General features: G+C 41.9%; 1 protein-coding gene across 1 annotated transcript in view; it reads right to left on the reverse strand.

Moving 5' to 3' along the window:
- The window catches only part of VWA8 (von Willebrand factor A domain containing 8), a 308,581-nt gene that overhangs the window by 44,459 nt on the left and 246,303 nt on the right, over positions 1 to 17,819 (reverse strand). Inside the window, exons 38-39 of the mRNA XM_059724552.1 lie at positions 1,649 to 1,757; positions 704 to 860 (exon numbers count right to left, since the gene is read on the reverse strand). Of these exons, the coding sequence (XP_059580535.1) occupies positions 704 to 860; positions 1,649 to 1,757 (266 nt within the window). The remainder of the gene's footprint in view (positions 1 to 703; positions 861 to 1,648; positions 1,758 to 17,819) is intronic.

Below are 17,819 nucleotides of genomic sequence, written 5' to 3' on the forward strand. Positions count from 1 at the left end.
TGTACAACAGCAGGGAGCCGGCCCTTCTGCTGCCCCCTGGATGAGTTGCCTGTGGCTCTGTCCTTCTCCCCAGCTGGGCCCTGCAGCTGCACGTTCCTGCTCCGGCCCCCATGCACTGCTCTGGCAGGGCAGCACCTCCAGCCACAACCCTGTCCTGCCCTATTCTACTCTACTGTACCCCCTCCCTCTCTCACCGTGCTGGCCTCAGTCTATCCTCCCCCCAAGGCCCCATGCACAGACTTACCTGGAGGCAGCTGCGGGATCTGCTATCCATGCTGCCTGGCTGCCATGTGCATGTGCACATGAACATGGCACCCCCTGCCTCCGATCACCTTTCTCCTGCTTCCCCCAGCCCCAAGCAGCCCTTGCGGGCTGGAACTCTGCAGCCTGCAACAGGGAATCCACCATTTCCCAAGTTTTTCTCCTTGACTAACCTACTGCAGGTGATAATCTTTACTTTTTAAAAAAAAAAGAGGATGTCACATGGGCTGCAGCAGTATGTTGATTGGACTACATGCATCCCACGGGTTGAGAACAACTGTCCTAAGGTGTTAATTAGTGTTGATGTAAACAGTGGTGATTAGGGAGCAGTTATCAAGTACTGTAATTTTATCAGAATAACTTTACTTATTTATTGTCATAATGCTATACAACTGAACTTCTTGGGTGAGGGAAGAAAAAGAAGTCAAAACTGAATGTTAACCTCTGTTTAAAAGCCTTTTCACCCATTTCCCTTGCAGCTCTCTTCACCTCCTCTGGAACAGCATCTTTCTCAGCTTGAGATATCTGGTAAACCTTGTGACCAGCATCCAGTCGATAGGGCCCACCTTTGCCACCCAGCCCTGCTGTGTCTCTCCCACCTGGAACAGTCAGTATAAAAATCAAAAATGCATATTTGATGATGATTATGACATAGTGTTTGTTTTCCTTTTTTAAAGCCTCTAGTGTCACCCCAGTGCATACCATTTGTAGCAAAAAATATCCTCAAGTCCCATGGAAAATACTTTACATGCAAACACTTGCATGCTTTTTAAAGTGAAGAAACACTTGCATGCTTTCTAAAGTGAAACACTTGCAGGCTTTGTAAAGTGAAGAAATGCCACAGTAAAGAAGAGTTACAGTTTTATATTTCTGATTTACACTGTTCACATCCAGGTTTTGTTTGCATCAGTGATGAAATTTACCCCTGTGGGAATGGACCTATACTTCACTTAAGTCCTACACAAATCCTCACAGCTATTAGCCCTTACAGCCATTGACTCTTGTAACTTTAAAGCAATTAGGATTTTTTTCTCCAGAGTTTGTTGGCTGACTCTGCACCTGAGATTTATACTACTATATTTTCTGAGTCCTTTCATGTCATTTAAAATTAGGGAACACCGCATTACCAAAGTATTAGCAGAGAAAAAAAACAAATGGTTTAAAACATGTATGAAATAAAGATATTTGTGTGTGTCCTGGCCTAGTCTTGGGCATGAGCAGGAACTTTTCATCTTGCATTGGATTTAATGCATTGGATTTAAATAGTTTCCAGTAGGAAATTAATTTCACAATCAACACAGTTTTGAAATCTTTAACTTTCAGAAAACGTATTTGGGATATCTTTCAAAGATGCATGCTACATCATGAAAAGAAAATGAGAGCAAACCTGTTCCACCAGCCCAGGTATTCCCACCAACATGAGGCATGTTGTCTTGATCTATCTTTCCATGCTTAGGGGAGCTCACATCCAAACCACTGTCTCTCTCGATGGTTATCTGTCAAATTTAAAACAGAGAAAGCTTTAAATATCACTGGATTTTAGAGCCAGCATGAATTCTATGGTTATTCTGATAATCTGTTGCCTTCTGTTTAGGAGCAGGGGACCCAAACTGAATCCAAGAGAGGCATTCTGGCAAAACACATAAAATAGAGCCCCAAGAGAAGGAAGATCAGACTCGAACCTCATCAAACAGGGAGAAGTCTTGAGGCTTGAACACACTATGAAAGAATGCATTTAAAATATAATTACTAAATTAGATATTTAAAATTCTAATATTATAAAAGCCTTTATCTGTCTGTCCATAACACTTTATTCGCATTCTGATTGGCTGACTGAAACAGACAATCAGAGTGCTCCAAGTGCTTGACAGGAGACTGCGCAGTGGAGAGCCACCATGATGGCAAAGCAGCGCCGAGGACCGGATAGAGCGCGGGGGAGCTGAGGCCGGCAGCTTTCTGCAAGTGGCGCCAGCACTGGACCTCAAAAGCCGGCTGGGATGGGGAGAGGGGGCACAGTGGGGGAAAGCGGTCCAGTCCTGAAGCAGCATGGGGGGAGGGGGGAGGGAGCAGGTCCAGCCCTAAACTGGGGTGCTGGCATCACAGTGCTGGCCTCACTCCCCCCTGCCAACAGATGCAAAGTGAAAAAAAAACCAAAGCACACTTTACAAGCAGCAGGAAACGGAGGGACACAGCAAGGGGGCCAAGGCCAGCAGAGGACGGGGGCGGGGGTGCACACATGGAGCTAAACAAGGGAGGGGGGCAGAAGCAAAGCAGCAGCAGCACAGAGGTGACAGCAATCAATTTCCCACCCCCTTCATTCTTTACAGGCAATTGGCTAGCATAATTATAACATTTTAAGATCCTAACATAGTCAGGCTAAATTGTCATCTTAAATTATAAAATTATGGCATCCTGGTTGTTCATTGGCAGAGGTGAAGCTTGGTATGTATCTCATAGGATCGCAGAGAGGTGGGGCTGGAAAGGCCCTCCCTATTCCAACCCCCTGCCTGAGGCAGGATCATACCTATCCAAACCACCCTATACAAAACCACTGACTAACCCATTAATAAAACTAAACAGTCAACCTTGATCCAACCATTAAAAACAGCACCCTAACCTGCCACAGGTAAAGCACAGGGAGAACAGTGGCCATTGTCTTGCTGCTATGAAGGTTGTTAAAATATGCTCGAGAGATCTCAGAAGATGGGCTACATGCCCCACTACAGAGGAAGGCAAAACCACTCACAGTCTGCACCAATCTGACTAAGGGGTAACACATATTAGTACTTGCTACAGCTCATTTCTCTTTTAAGAGGTGCCAGCATTGTCACAGTCCTGCAGACTGAACACGTCTTTCTCATAGCACTACAAGCAGTGGCAACAGACTCTTCCAGTGTACCTGAACCTTCTCGTTAAGCAAACAGTTAGTTCAAGTCACAGGTGTGTTTAATCCTTGGCTTCCCTGCTAACATTACCAATAAAGACAAGGACGGCATTGGTGGTTTTTCTTATATGAATACCTGTCTATTGTGGCTGGACTTTGCCCATCAACTCCCTGCCCACAGAGCTCACTAAACAACTGTCAGACAGTCATGACTAGAGTCACTGATGACTGGTGCTGTATTCACATACGTGACCTATTTGAGACAGAAGGACAACTCTCCTATTACCAATTCCCGGAGTCACAGAATTAATCCATTTTTACTTTATGCCTTGACTTTAGGTTAATCTTCTGTAAGTTAATATTATTTGAAACATAACTATGCCATGGATGTGTAAAGAACACTGATCTAGGTTTTATGAATGGTTGTTTCTCTCCTAGATGTTTATGCTACATCTATTTTACTATTAAATGTATGCATTGTTTTGAATATATTATATTTTACTGCTCATTCAGGAATAAGTTGAGTGGCACTATCAGGGTTTCCATCAGAGCTGTGGAACAGTTTAATTCCTGATTTCAGTGTGTGCCACATTCGACACTGGCATGAATTCCACACATATTTTTTAACTGAAAACATGTGTCCTAACAACAGTGTCTTGGCAACTATTCAAAAAATAATTTCTTTGTTCTTACAGTGCTGATATCAGTTCATAAAGGTACAACACACCCTCTGTGAACCTAGTCATTAGTGTAAAATCAAGCTGTAATCTGATACATTACATTAAAATAATATTTGCATACTAAAAATAGATGCTTAGGAACATAACTGTGTGTTTTAGCCCTATTAAAAAAACCCAAAACACTATCCACTGAAAGAGAAGCTTCCTAGGTTAAAATGCACAATCCTTTGGGAACCATTTGGTCAGTTCCCAAAGATATCAAAGTTACTAGGTAAACAAAAATTGCTAAGTTGAGTTAAAAAAATGAATGTAGGCCTTGCAAAATACAATACAAATAATAGTCTTTAAAAAGGAACAAAAATATGGGAAATTCTCTGTGTTTTGGTCCTTCTTTGCCCATTTTTTAAACCCCTCCCCACCCAATAAATTATGCAAAGCGAAGCTTTATAAGGTTGTTTAGCTATAGCCAGTGATTTTCATACTATACTTTATATTCTCCTAGGGTTTTTTTTAACTATTGAATGGTTTTTACTAAGTGACGATTATTTGGAAAAAGCCTTTTTGAGCCTTCTATTTGGGAGAGTTTTATGAAACAAGGGAAGTGTGTGCAATTGAGTTGTTCATGATATGAAATTAAAACCAAGCTATAAAGTACTTTTTTGTCTGTAAGAGCTGCAGATCTCATAATGTGTAGTAATTCTATTAAAAAAGATTTCCTTAACACTGATATTCCTATTGGTAATGGAATATGGCAATAGTAATGCTTTTATTTCGAAAAGCAGAGTGATTTATTGCCTTTGATATCACAGTGTAGCAGAACATTATAACCAGTCTTTAAAACAAATTTTAGAAAATGATTATGAAGGAGCAAGTTGTCCTTCTTACTAAATTATCTGCATTTAATTATCAGGTGTTTTTGTTTGCATACTTGGAATACTCAAAATGCTAGCATGGTATATAACAGCAACAAAGGTGCATATTTCATGCCCATGAACTTCTACTTTTTCACATATTTGCACATTTGAATAAATACCAGCCATGCACACAAAAGAAAAAAATACTGGTACTACTGAGGTACAGCTGAACATTTTGATGAGACACATTTTTATATACAGAGTGGAATTTTTCTTTTATGTTTATCATATATTTAGTATATGTATTAAATTGATATCATGTTAGTTCTCTGTGAAATAAAATAATTTGGAGTAATTAGAATGAATAAAGGTGAAACGCTCTGGGATAGATTATTTAATTTAGGTTTTATTTTGAGTAACTCAGGTCCTCTTACATTAAGTTAACCCTATCAAGAACCTAATAGATTTATCCAGATTTAAAAATAGTCTGATTTCCATATATGCTACGTTCCAGTGCTTAGTTTGGCTTTAGTTTAAAAATGGAGAATTTGGCTATTGTAGCCTGGTATCACTTGTGGAACAATGACAGAAGTTGACCTTGTAATAAAATGAGAGAGAGGGTAGGGCTAAACTGTGGGCATCTTTGAAAGTTAAAAGGGAAAAAGGGTTGTGTGGGCTGAAGTGAAGGAGTGGGGGAATAAATGGAGGGACTTACAAAGAGGGGCAAAAAAGAAACATGCCATTTCTTTATGTGCATATTACTATATGCAAGTGAAAACCTTTACTCATTACTGTCAGGACTGCATATAGCATGCTGTGAGTATCACAGCTAAGTAAAACAATAGATGAATTCAGTAAAGCAGTCCTGAGTTTTAGCTATGAGGTAAAGGTCAGAGGAAAATGGAAAAGAATTTGGAATTTTTCTTTTAAGACTTCCTACTAAAAGGACTGATTTCCAACATGACCACTAGTTCCATGATGTCTAGGGCACACTATTCTTTTGTGTATTGTCTCAGTTAGTTTATAAATTGGTGACAGATTATCTAGAAATGAAGTTATTTTTCCATTTTATTTCTCTTGGTTTGGGCAATACTTCTTTATGGTGTCATATACACAAAAAGTGGAATTGACATTCTCTATTATGATTCCATGTACCTTTAGAAACAAAATCACCAATTAAAATAAGAGGCTGATGAGGGTCCTAAACCTCCATGTGTCTCTCAGTTCTAGTAGGTAGTTAAGACAGTCCATTAAATAAGAGAAGCAAGGTTTTTTGATGATATCTTTTATTGGACCAGCTGTATAGCTGGGAGAAATATTACCCAAACTTTTGGGCACAAGGTGCCATTCTTCAGATCTGAGCTTGTGTAACATCTCTCCCATTTTTTATTGGTCCCTTAAATGACATCTTCAAAAAACCTTGCTTCTCACACAGTTCTAGTTTTTCAAACATTTTGTGTCCTCAAGCAGGAGCATCTCCATTAGCTTGATCACTCAGTGGATGCCATTTAAATTATGGAGAATGCGTGGATGCTCTAAAACCAGGGGACTGAGCAAAATTTGCATTATAAATGTTTGCATGAAGGACACAAGGTTTTCAGTATCAATGCTACAAGCCAGGAAGATGGTGGTAGCCACAGCTTGCATTTGAGAACTGTGCCGCACTGTGGAACCCAAGTAGCTGAAGAAGCTGAGAAAGAAGGAAATGAAAAGGGAAATGTAAAAGCCCCTCAGAGTGATAAAAATCCTTCAGCTTCATCCTCTGGTTCTACTACTTACATCTGTGCTATCTATAGCAAAGACCGACAGTCCTGATTTGGACTTCCAAAGCCACTCACATAGCTCACATGGTATCTGAACTGGTCTGGTGCTCACATCATCTGAGATGGATAGATGTCTTTTAGTATTACATTTGCATGACTGCTCTATCATTATGCATGAAAACAGATGTAACAGTTGAAATGTTTTTGACAGTTGAAATAGGAGGCCTCAAAGAGAGAACGGGAGAAGGACTGGAGGGTTGGAAAGGAGGAAGAGAAAACAGAAAATTAGGGGATGTTGGGGGGATCCGAGGGGGACCCCTGTAGTGCTAGATAGAACTACACAGATGTTACATATGGTATTACAAAAGCTTCCAATACAAACAGTTATTCTTTGAAAGAGGGATGTTTTACTGGTGGATCTGCCATTTTTGTTCTGCTATAGGCAGCATGCCCCTATAGCACTACAGCAGTAACATCTGTCCATTGCCTTTTTCCCATATGAAAAGTTGGTGTGTCCTCAAAATTACAGCACTTCCTTTTTTTTAGTACAGAATGATTTTTCTGAGAATTTACAAGTAAATCAAATGTCAAAATAAATTTAATCTATTTTGGAACCATAAGTATTAAAACTGTTTAAATTAAAATTATGCGTTTATTGCCCAGTATCACTATAATGTAAAATAAAGGTTGTTTCAGTGTATTTCCATATCTTAACATGCTTGGATTTCTCCTGAGTTTAAGCTCCGTGTACTTAGGTTTATAATGTTCAGTTTGGGATAATGATAACACGACTATATCATTTTATCTAAAATAGTTGATATATGCTCTCAACCCCGACACTTTCTTTTTAGCAGATATTTTTGTTTGGGACTACATATACCATGCTTGCTAGCTCAGATCTTTTCTTTCACTTCCTAGTTTTTAGGTAAACAATGAGGTTATTTAAAAAAACTTGCAGCAACTGATTCACTGGAATGATATACATCAGATATTTTGTTAAAAAAACTTCAAGAGTCTGTTTACCTAATAGACTGTTTACCTAAAAGAAGTGCTCTGTGCCTTTTACCTATTTAAATGTACTACTAAAGTTATGAAATCACACGTTTCACAGTATTTCAAGTTCTGTACAGTTATACTGTTATGAAATCAAAGCAGTTAAATTATTCTCCCTCATATTCTGAGATGGATAAGAAAATTATCCATGATGACTGTTATATCTATTTCTTTTTGTTCCTTTGATACGTAACATTCATAGCAATTTCTGCCGGAAAGAGAAAAATGTGGTGGAAGGGACTGTTAACAACTGAACTGAAGAGCCAAGTAACCTTTTCATGCTCCATAATATTAACTGATCAAAAATGAAATAAAAAATAACAACAGGAAGCCTAAAATTGAATAGTTCACAATTATTCACAACACAGCAGTAAAACCATCCTGCTGGCTGACTCTATAAACACGCATACAATGCACTGTTTAGGGTACTTTTAAATATGAATAAAGATTAGCATTTGAACCCTTTAATTGTTAATTTCTTTTTATAAAAGAACATATTTTAAGCAGTAATGATGACTGAAATGAACATCTATGAAACAACAGCATTTTTACCATAATTAAAATTTCTACATACTCTGCTCTTTCCCCTGACATAGACAGATCTCCACAAACATATTTTAAAGTCCATGATTATTTTCTAAAAGCTTACCCTTCTTGTTTTAATATATCACTGACCAAAAGAGAATCACATACCCATTACTGAATGTTTCCATTCAGAACTTACCTATATCCAAGTATTTTACATTAAAGATGTAAACTGCACCTCTCCTTGTCTGAGAGGTCTCTGGCACTTATCAGCAGGGATCCTGGTTTTTGCTGATAAAAAGGAATCTCCAATTTTTGGGTTTAAAAAAGTAACCCAAAATTCACATTTTTCCGTGATCAAAATGAAACACCACATCTATCTATCTATCTATCTATCTATCTATCTATCTATCTATCTATCTATCTATCTATCTATCTATCTATCTATCTATCTAAATGTGAATTTTGGGTTACTTTTTTAAACCCAAAAATTGGAGATTCTTTTCTAGATAGACAGATAGATAGATATGTGGTGTTTCATTTTGATCATGGAAAATTGTGGATTTTGAGTTACTTGTTTTAAACTGAAAATTGGGGATTTTTTTATCAAAGAAAACCAGGGTCTTATATTCTACTGCTTTCCAACAAAGAGTGGGCACAATAATTGGGATTTAACAATAGATAAAAGGAAATCTTGATAGCTTGGCCAAAAAACCTTTGCTGAGACTTCTTCTGTATAAGATCTCCTGAGTATGAAGATACATCTAGCTCTTGGTTGGAAAAGCAAAAGACGACTGATTGCCTCTTCATGATCAATGAGGACAGCTTTTAATTAAGTGTGAAGGATTCCTTTTTTTTTTTTGGTCACTTTTTAATGCAGACTGAGATGCATTCCTGATGTAGACTGATTTATCTATTGTAGCCATCACCTGTCACCCTTTCTAGATGAAATATTTTTGTTCATCACAGTAAGCTGCTAGAGAGAGTACATACTTCTATACAGCAGCTTGGTTTTTTATCTGGGTAACTTCATTAAAATTGCTGAGGAGAATGAGATGTCTCCATGCCTCCCCCACCAGAAATGTCTGCCAGAGCAGCTCCTCTGCAGTCCTAACATACATTAAAAGCCAGTCCTTAATGAAGGATGGTAGAGGAAATGCTGGCTTCCAAAAGAGATGAATTTCCACACAGGGAAATGGCAGACAAGATTATTTGGGTGAATCTGATATCTTTTACTAGACCAACTAAAGTGGTCTAATATATATAGTCAATATATATCTATTATGTAGATATAACATATATATAACTATATTTATATAGATATCTATATTTTATATTGGTCTAATAAAAGATACCAGATTCACCCAAAGAACCTTGTCTGCCTATGTCCTTAGATCAACATGGCTACAACCTACACCCCCACACAGGGAAATATCACCTACAAATGCACTTGCTGGGCTAATCTCTGCTCCTTCTAAAACCAAAACATGTCAAATCTCTTCCTTTTAATGTAAGTAACAGCAAAATTTTAACAAAATAATTATTCTTAAAAGAGAAGAAAAGAAAACCGACAACAAATACTAATCTATTAAACTTTTGACTTCCAAGTCCAGCTTCCAACAGGTACTAAGGAGCCTCTACTTGATTCAATATATTTGCTCACTTCTGTTTCCCAAAATTATATTCCCCCCTCCTTTCTGGGGAGGAAACACAAAGACAGACACATTCCTCACAGGATTTCTTCAATTCACATCTCCAGAATGTAAATGCGTGAACCTTTCCCTCATTGTATATGGTGACAAATGACTGACTAAAAATTTTGTAAAGCCTTTAATCAGCACCTCTAACACTCTGGAACACCCAAGACATGCCAGGTGCAACACATTTGCTAAAACCACTGGAAATAACACGATTACATGCCTCTCTCAACATAAAATCCACATGCACAATTGTGTTAAATGATTGCTACAAAAAAGCAAGGGCCAGAACTGCAGTATGTAGAGTTGTAGGAAAGATTTACATCTAGTGTATTACAAATGAAAAGCTGAGGTAGACAGTTTCAATTGACTTCACCAGCACTCATTCAAAACAATTAGCGGGTAAATGTCTAACATTACTGCTGGGAAATGACAGGGGTGGGAAACTGGGGGCAAAGTAGAGCTGTTAGCTACATGTTTAACTACAGTCATTTTTGGGCAGAACTGATGTTGAAGGTAAAGGTGATGTATGCAGTCATATCCTCTTTATGGCTTTGACTTTCCTAACATTTGGTTTCCTACCATTGTCTTAACTATGAGATAGGAATCCTGCTAAGGTGCAAAGAGACAGCTTGTAACGCCCTTTTCTCTTTTAACAGTTGTGCAAAAGAAGGAAAGAATTAGCCTGATCATTTGACCTTCCCTTAATAAACAATATATGTAAAATGGACATAACTGTAGTAAAAAAGAATGACGTCTATAAAAGAATATAGTATTTAAAAAAATTCATATTTTGCTTATTAATTACAGATGTAAAGATGTATTTTCTCCTGTTCAGCCAGCACTAAAAGGTACACTACTGGTGATATATTTGCTAAGAAGACTAAAATACATAGGCTTTCTGTCCCAGTTGTGATTCAGGAGATGCTAAACTAACTATTATAATCACTATGACAACTTTTGTCATGAGCATATTTTAAAATTAGGGCCATATCTTTGGTTGCTGGGAAAGATCATATATGAAGGACTAATGTATGATATTCCATTTTATCACACTAATTATGCAAGAAGATTTTCCTGTATATTTCTATGGGAGTCAGATATTCTCCATGTGAAAGAAATAATAAACCATCAAAATCATGGTGTCTCAAAATGAAGTGTGCCTTTCAGTGTATGTGTAAAGGACTATGGACTTATCCTGAATTTATGGACAGTAGATAAGACTTAACAATGGTCCTGACAAAGGTAATACTAGTGATGTGTTAAGTGTCTAAAGAGAAGAGCACTAAAGCTAGCAGGTAGCATTTGTCCAAGATCTAACTGACTGTATTTTCAGTCAAAGTGAATTTATAAGATTATGTGCAAAGGTTCCATCAGATGACTCAATAATGTCATATCTCCTTGAATAGCATATGGACTTTCCTCTCTCACCTTTAATAAAGTGTTCAGCATCCACCTAAACAAACAAACAATCAACTGGTCTTAAATCCTCTTGTCATAACCAAATGAGTTGAGTGCCCCTGTCACAACAGAACTGCTGAATTACCACAGTTATTAATACCCTTAGTTGGTATTTTACTTTGTGTTTGTGTTGGATGTTGTATCTTGAACACACTTAAGAACTCGAAGGTATCAAATGTAAAACACAAGGGTGAACTATGCTCGGAGTGTGAGGGAGTCATGATGCAGCAAATCAGGGGTTACATGAGGGGTGTGACTGCATGGCCAGCAGTCACAGCCTCCTAAAAGTAAGCAGATACACGGGGCGCATTTTGATTGGCTCTGTAGCTTATAAAAAGGGGCAGAACACAAGCACAAGGGGGATCCACGAGTCAGTTTGGAGAGGCCTGATCACCCTTTCCAGGATCCTGCGTCCACGAAATCCCTTCCCCCCGGACGCCCCCATCACGACTGAGTATATCATTCAAATGTGTTTAGAGCTCTCGAGTTACCAGTGAGTTTAATCTTGAAACTGCTGTAAAGGAAACCACCTAGACGAAAGTATGAGTAAAGCATTTATTTGTTACACCACCTCCTTAATTGTTTTTCCATCAACAGGAAGAGAGACAAGAGAAGGAGAAGCAAGGTCCCGTAATCCTTTCGTTCCCAGCCTGTTCGCGCAGCACTTTTCTGGGTCCAACCACCCACCATCAGGTTGAACACCTCTTAATATCTCTGCTGGTAGATACGCCTTTCAATATTAGAGTTCATCAAATTTCATCAGGGGAGAAAGAATAGGTCATATTTTCCTAGTAAGTACACAGGGTTCCTGATATAGAATCACAGGACATTAGGGTTGAAAGGGACCTCAGGAGGACATCTAGCCCAATCCCTGCTCAGCTAGATCATCCCAGCCAAGGCTTTGTCTAGCTGGATCTTAAAAACCTTCATGGATGGAGATCTAGGCTCCATGGATTTAAACTAGGCTTGTCGGGGGGAGGGGAAGATGAGGGCGGGGGAAGCTGTGGACCACCAAACCATGTGGCACCCACAAGGACAGCCCAGCCTGAAGAAGGAGAACATTGGGAACCTGGAAGCCATGGGGCAGCCAGCACTACAGCACAGGTAAGCAACGAGAAGGTAAGAAATAAGGGGCCCCTTGGGATTCGGAGCGGGGGGGGCAGCAAAGGCACCAGTCGCAGGGCTCAAGTGCCTATATACTAATGCTAGGAGCACGGGGAACAAGCAGGATGAACTAGCGCTCCTGCTTGCACAAAACACCTATGACTTAGTAGGGCTAATGGAAACCTGGTGGGATTCGTTCCACGACTGGGGGGTACATATTGAGGGTTATAGATTGTACAGAAAGGACAGGGTGGGGAAAAAAGGGGGAGGGGTTGCGCTCTATGTCAATGAGCAATATACATCGACCCTCATCAAGACGGAATCGAAGGATGAGGAAGTAGAAGGATTGTGGGTTAGGCTACATGGGGGGCAAGGAGAAGGGATTTGGTGGTAGGAGTCTGCTACAGACCCCCACACCAAGGGGAAGAAATAGATTCAGGGCTCCTGAGGCAGCTCTCGGAGACCATAAAAGCTAGAGGCGGTAGTCATGGGGGACCTAAACTACCCAGACATCTGCTGGGAGATGCAGAGGGCAAAGTCCCACCGTTCACGCAGGTTTCTAACCTGTGTACAGGACCTCCACTTGACACAGGAGGTACACGGTCCCACTAGGGGGAATGCCTTACTGGATCTGGAATTGGCAACGGGGGATGACATGGTAGGAGACCTACAGATCGGTAGCCATCTGGGGGACAGTGATCACCTAATAATAGAATTCTTCATAAAACGTCGAGTGGGTAAGGTAACTAGTAGGGTGAAAGTGCTAGACTTAAGGAAAGGTGATTTCAATGAACTCAGGCGATTAGTCAAGGACGCACTGCAGAGTAGGAGTTTTGAAGTGATGGGAGCCCAAGAAGGGTGGCTGTGCCTTAAGGAAATGATCCTTCGGGCACAAAGCGAGACGATCCCGATGAGAGGAAAAAGAGGGAAAGGGGCCAGGAGGCTTCTTTGGCTGACCAGAGAAATCCAGGGCAGCCTAAGGGCCAAAAGGGGAGCACATAAAAAGTGGAAACAGGGAGAGATCACCAAAGACGAATATACCTCCTCTGCTCGCGCTTGTAGGGAGGCAGTTAGATGGGCCAAAGCTACCATGGAGCTGAGGATGGCAACCCAAGTAAAGGACAACAAGAAATTGTTTTTTAGATATATAGGGAGTAAAAGGAAGGCCCAGGGAGGAATAGGACCCCTGCTAAATGGGCAGAAACAATTGGTGACAGACAGAGGGGACAAGGCTGAACTCCTCAATGAGTTCTTTGCCTCAGTGTTCCTAAGCGAGGGGCACGACAAGTCTCTCACTGGGGTTGTAGAGAGGCAGCAGCAAGGCGCCAGACTTCCATGCGTAGACCCTGAGATGGTGCAGAGCCACTTGGAGGAACTGGATGTCTTTAAGTCGGCAGGCCCGGATGAGCTCCATCTGAGGGTACTGAAGGCACTGGCCGACATCATTGCACAGCCACTGATGGGAATATTTGAATGCTCGTGGCACACGGGCCAAGTCCCGGAGGACTGGAAAAGGGCCAATGTGGTCCCCATTTTCAAGAAGGGGAGGAAAGAGGACCCGGGCAACTATAGGCCAGTCAGTCTCACCTCCATCCTTGGCAAAATCTTTGAAAAAATTATCAAGGCTCACATTTGCGAGAGCCCGGCAGGACAAATTATGCTGAGGGGAAACCAGCACGGGTTCGTAGCAGGCAGATCGTGCCTGACTAATCTAGCCTCTTTTTATGGCCAGGTTACGAAACACCTGGACAAAGGAGGAGGGGTGGATGTCGTATACTTAGACTTCAGGAAGGCCTTCGATACGGTATCCCACCCCATACTGGTGAACAAGTTAAGAGGCTGTGACTTGGACAACTACACAGTCCGGTGGGTGGCGAATTGGCTAGAGGGTCACACTCAGAGACTCATGGTGGATGGGTAGGTTTCGACCTAGAAGGGTGTGGGCAGTGGGGTCCCGCAGGGCTCGGTCCTTGGACCGATACTCTTTAATGTTTTCATCAGCGACTTGGACAAGGGAGTGAAATGTACTCTGTCCAAGTTTGCAGGTGACACAAAGCTATGGGGAGAAGTGGACACACCGGAGGGCAGGGAACAGCTGCAAGCAGACCTGGACAGGTTGGACAAGTGGGCAGAAAACAACAGAATGCAGTTCAACAAGGAGAAATGCAAAGTGCTGCACCTAGGGAGGAAAAATGTCCAGCACACCTACAGCCTAGGAAATGACCTGCTGGGTGGCACGGAAGTGGAAAGGGATCTTGGAGTCCTAGTGGACTCCAAGATGAACATGAGTCGGCAGTGTGACGAAGCCATCAGAAAAGCCAATGGCACTTTATTGTGCATCAGCAGATGCATGACGAATAGATCCAAGGAGGTGATACTTCCCCTCTATCGGGCGCTGGTCAGACCGCAGTTGTAGTACTGCGTGCAATTCTGGGCGCCGCACTTCAAGAGGGATGCGGATAACCTGGAGAGAGTCCAGAGAAGGGCCACTCGTATGGTCAAGGGCTTGCAGACCAAGCCCTACGAGGAGAGACTAGAGAAACTGGATCTTTTCAGCCTCCGCAAGAGAAGGTTGAGAGGCAACCTTGTGGCTGCCTATAAGTTCATCACGGGGGCACAGAAGGGAATTGGTGAGGTTTTATTCACCAAGGCGCCCCTGGGGGGTTACAAGAAATAATGGCCACAAGCTAGCAGAGAGCAGATTTAGATTGGACATTAGGAAGAACTTCTTCACCGTTAGAGTGGCCAAGGTCTGGAACGGGCTCCCAAGGGAGGTGGTGCTCTCCCCTACCCTGGGGGTCTTCAAGAGGAGGTTAGATAAGCATCTAGCTGGGGTCATCTAGACCCAGCACTCTTTCCTGCCTATGCAGGGGGTCGGACTCGATGATCTATTGAGGTCCCTTCTGACCCTAACATCTATGAATCCTATGATCTCTTTGGGTAGCCTATTCCAGTTCTTTACTACCTTTCTAGTGAGAAAGTTTTTTTCCTAAAATCTAACCTAAACTTCCCTTGCTGCAACTTGAGACCATTGCTCCTTGTTTTGTTATCTGCCACCACTGAGAACAGTCTAGCTCCATCCTCTTTGTTACCATCCTTCAGGTAGTTGAAGGCTGCTATTAAATCCCCTCTCAGTATTCCCTTTTCCAGGCTAAATAAGTCCAATTCCCCCAGCCTCTCCTCATTAGTCATGTGCCCCAGCCCCTGAACCATTTTCATTGCCCTCCACTGGACTTTCTCCAGTCTGTCCACATCCTTTCTGTAGCAGGGGCTCAAAACTGGACCCAGTACTCCAGATGTGGCCTCACCAGTGCTGAATAGAAGGGAATAATCACTTATCTGCTGGCAGTGCTCCTACTAATGAAGCCCAGTGTGCCGTTTACCTTCTACGCAATAAGTGCATGCATCTAAAACCTCTATTGCTTTATCACCCCTTCCTTTTTTTAGTTCTTCCATTCTCTACTCTTTCCTTTGTAGATAGAAGTTATTATTTTCCCTTATCCTTATGATGCCAACAACCAAAAATACAGGAAGAAGTAAAGAATCATCAAGATACTGCATTCTGGGAGTGGACAGGATGCCATATTTTTTGTTCATCACAGTAAGCTGGCTAGAGAGCGTACATACTTCTATAGAACAGCTTGGTTTTTAAATTTTTGTTACCCTCATTAAAATGATTAAGCTTATGTACAAAGACAGCAGTTACTTTGTGTTCCTGAAAAAAATGGCACTATTATTTCTGCAAACTGCAAAATGAAATGCCAGTGTGCACTATGGTCCACATCTAACTAAGGGACTTTGGTGTGGCAGTGCTGAGCATACTCATGCCTATGGTCTAGGCATCTGACCCCAGGAGTATAATTTTCAGTCCTGAGTTGGATGTGAAGTCTGGTCTATGGTGAATGAAGAAAGTTAGGGCACCTAGAAATTGATTTCACAACAAGCAGCAGGCTGAGCAAGGGGGCACCTAAGTTACCTAAAACAGAGGTCAGCAACCATTTTGAGACAGTGGGATGGAATGAACCATTTTGGGTCCACGGTAGACCAATGCTAGGACTCTGCCACTGCCACAGGTACCTCTTGCTGCCTGGCTGCACCATGGGTGAAGCCCCCTACTGCCTCACTGTGGTGTGACATGGGCTATGCCCCTTGCTACCAGAAGGCCACCAAAGCCCCCAAGTCTGTGGGCCAGATCCAATGGTTCAGTTGAAATCCCACCTCTCTGGAGCCTATCTGCCTCCTTGTTGGTCTAAATTATATACCTAAGAATGGGATTCACAGACTGAAACCACCCGTCAGATGTAGGTACATAAATCATCTTCTTGGGTACAAACTACTGGCTCACTTCTTTTAAAACACAGTTGGAACATCTTACACCAAACATTTGCTGGAAAAAATACTGGAGTGGTGTTGGGTGAAGGACTAGAACCCAAGAATCTCTAACATCACGGGGCTACAGTGTCAGGCTCTGTTTTGCTCAGTCTCTTTCTGGTCCCATGAATCTTGCATTCCTTTTTGCATCGTGGCACTCTTCCACAAGAATCTGATTAGGGCACTCTGGGAGCCTGGAAATGTGAGCTTGAATCCATCTCAAGCTGAAGAAGGCCTTGAATGAGGCCTCTCACTTTGTGAACAAGTGTTTTAACAAGTATTATGTAGAGGCAAGCTTCTCCTCCTCTTTTTGAAAGCAGTCATGGGTGCTGTGCTTTCTGCTATTAGTTTGTGCTAGGTATAGTCTTGACTTGATCATAACCCTTAAGGAACTTAGATGTAAGGATACCTAGGTTGTGAATTCTAAACACTTTGCTATGACATCAGTACCAAGTGCCAACAGCACTTGGCTTGTGAAAACATAGGGGCTTACTGCCTCTCAGGCACCTAAGCAGTCAGGCAGGAGTTTGTGAATCACACTCTTCTACTCAGACACCTATTTCTTCTTATGGACCTGGGCCTAAAAAGTTTAAGGTGAAGCTGCAGAAAGCACTTTTCAAACTTTTCAAAGTGTGGTGACAGCTTCATGGGAGGAGTCAACAGCTGAGGTCTCAGACAGTTCACAGGATCAAGGTGAAATACAGACTTGTCCACTGGAGACCTTCATCCTCACTGAGTGTACCCCACCACTTGGTGTCTGGGTGGGATGCAAGGATGGGATGGTGGAGGGTGCAGACCAGGAGCATGTAGAGCTGGTGGCAATGGAAGTTCAGAAACAAACCAACTTGGTATTCCTCAACCTGCTAAGATGGTGAGGTGGGGAGCACTGTGGGGCCCACCAAGGCAGGGGCCCCATGACAAGCTCCAGGGACTGCTCTTGTACAGGAAAAGGCAAGGGCAGTGTCCAGCAGGGTGGCCTTAACCTCTTGGAGTAAGTGACAGGGTACATGCAGCATAGGCAGCTCCATGAACCAAGCCAGTGCAGCAGAATCTGCCCATCCCTGCCTGGCATAGTCCAGGAGATCCCCAGACAGGATACTAGGCTAGAAGGACCATTGGTCTGACCCAGTATAGCACATCCTATGTTCTGAGGCAGAACAGTCAGC

Source organism: Alligator mississippiensis, chromosome 1 (assembly GCF_030867095.1).
Source record: "Alligator mississippiensis isolate rAllMis1 chromosome 1, rAllMis1, whole genome shotgun sequence".
Lineage (NCBI taxonomy): Eukaryota > Metazoa > Chordata > Crocodylia > Alligatoridae > Alligator > Alligator mississippiensis.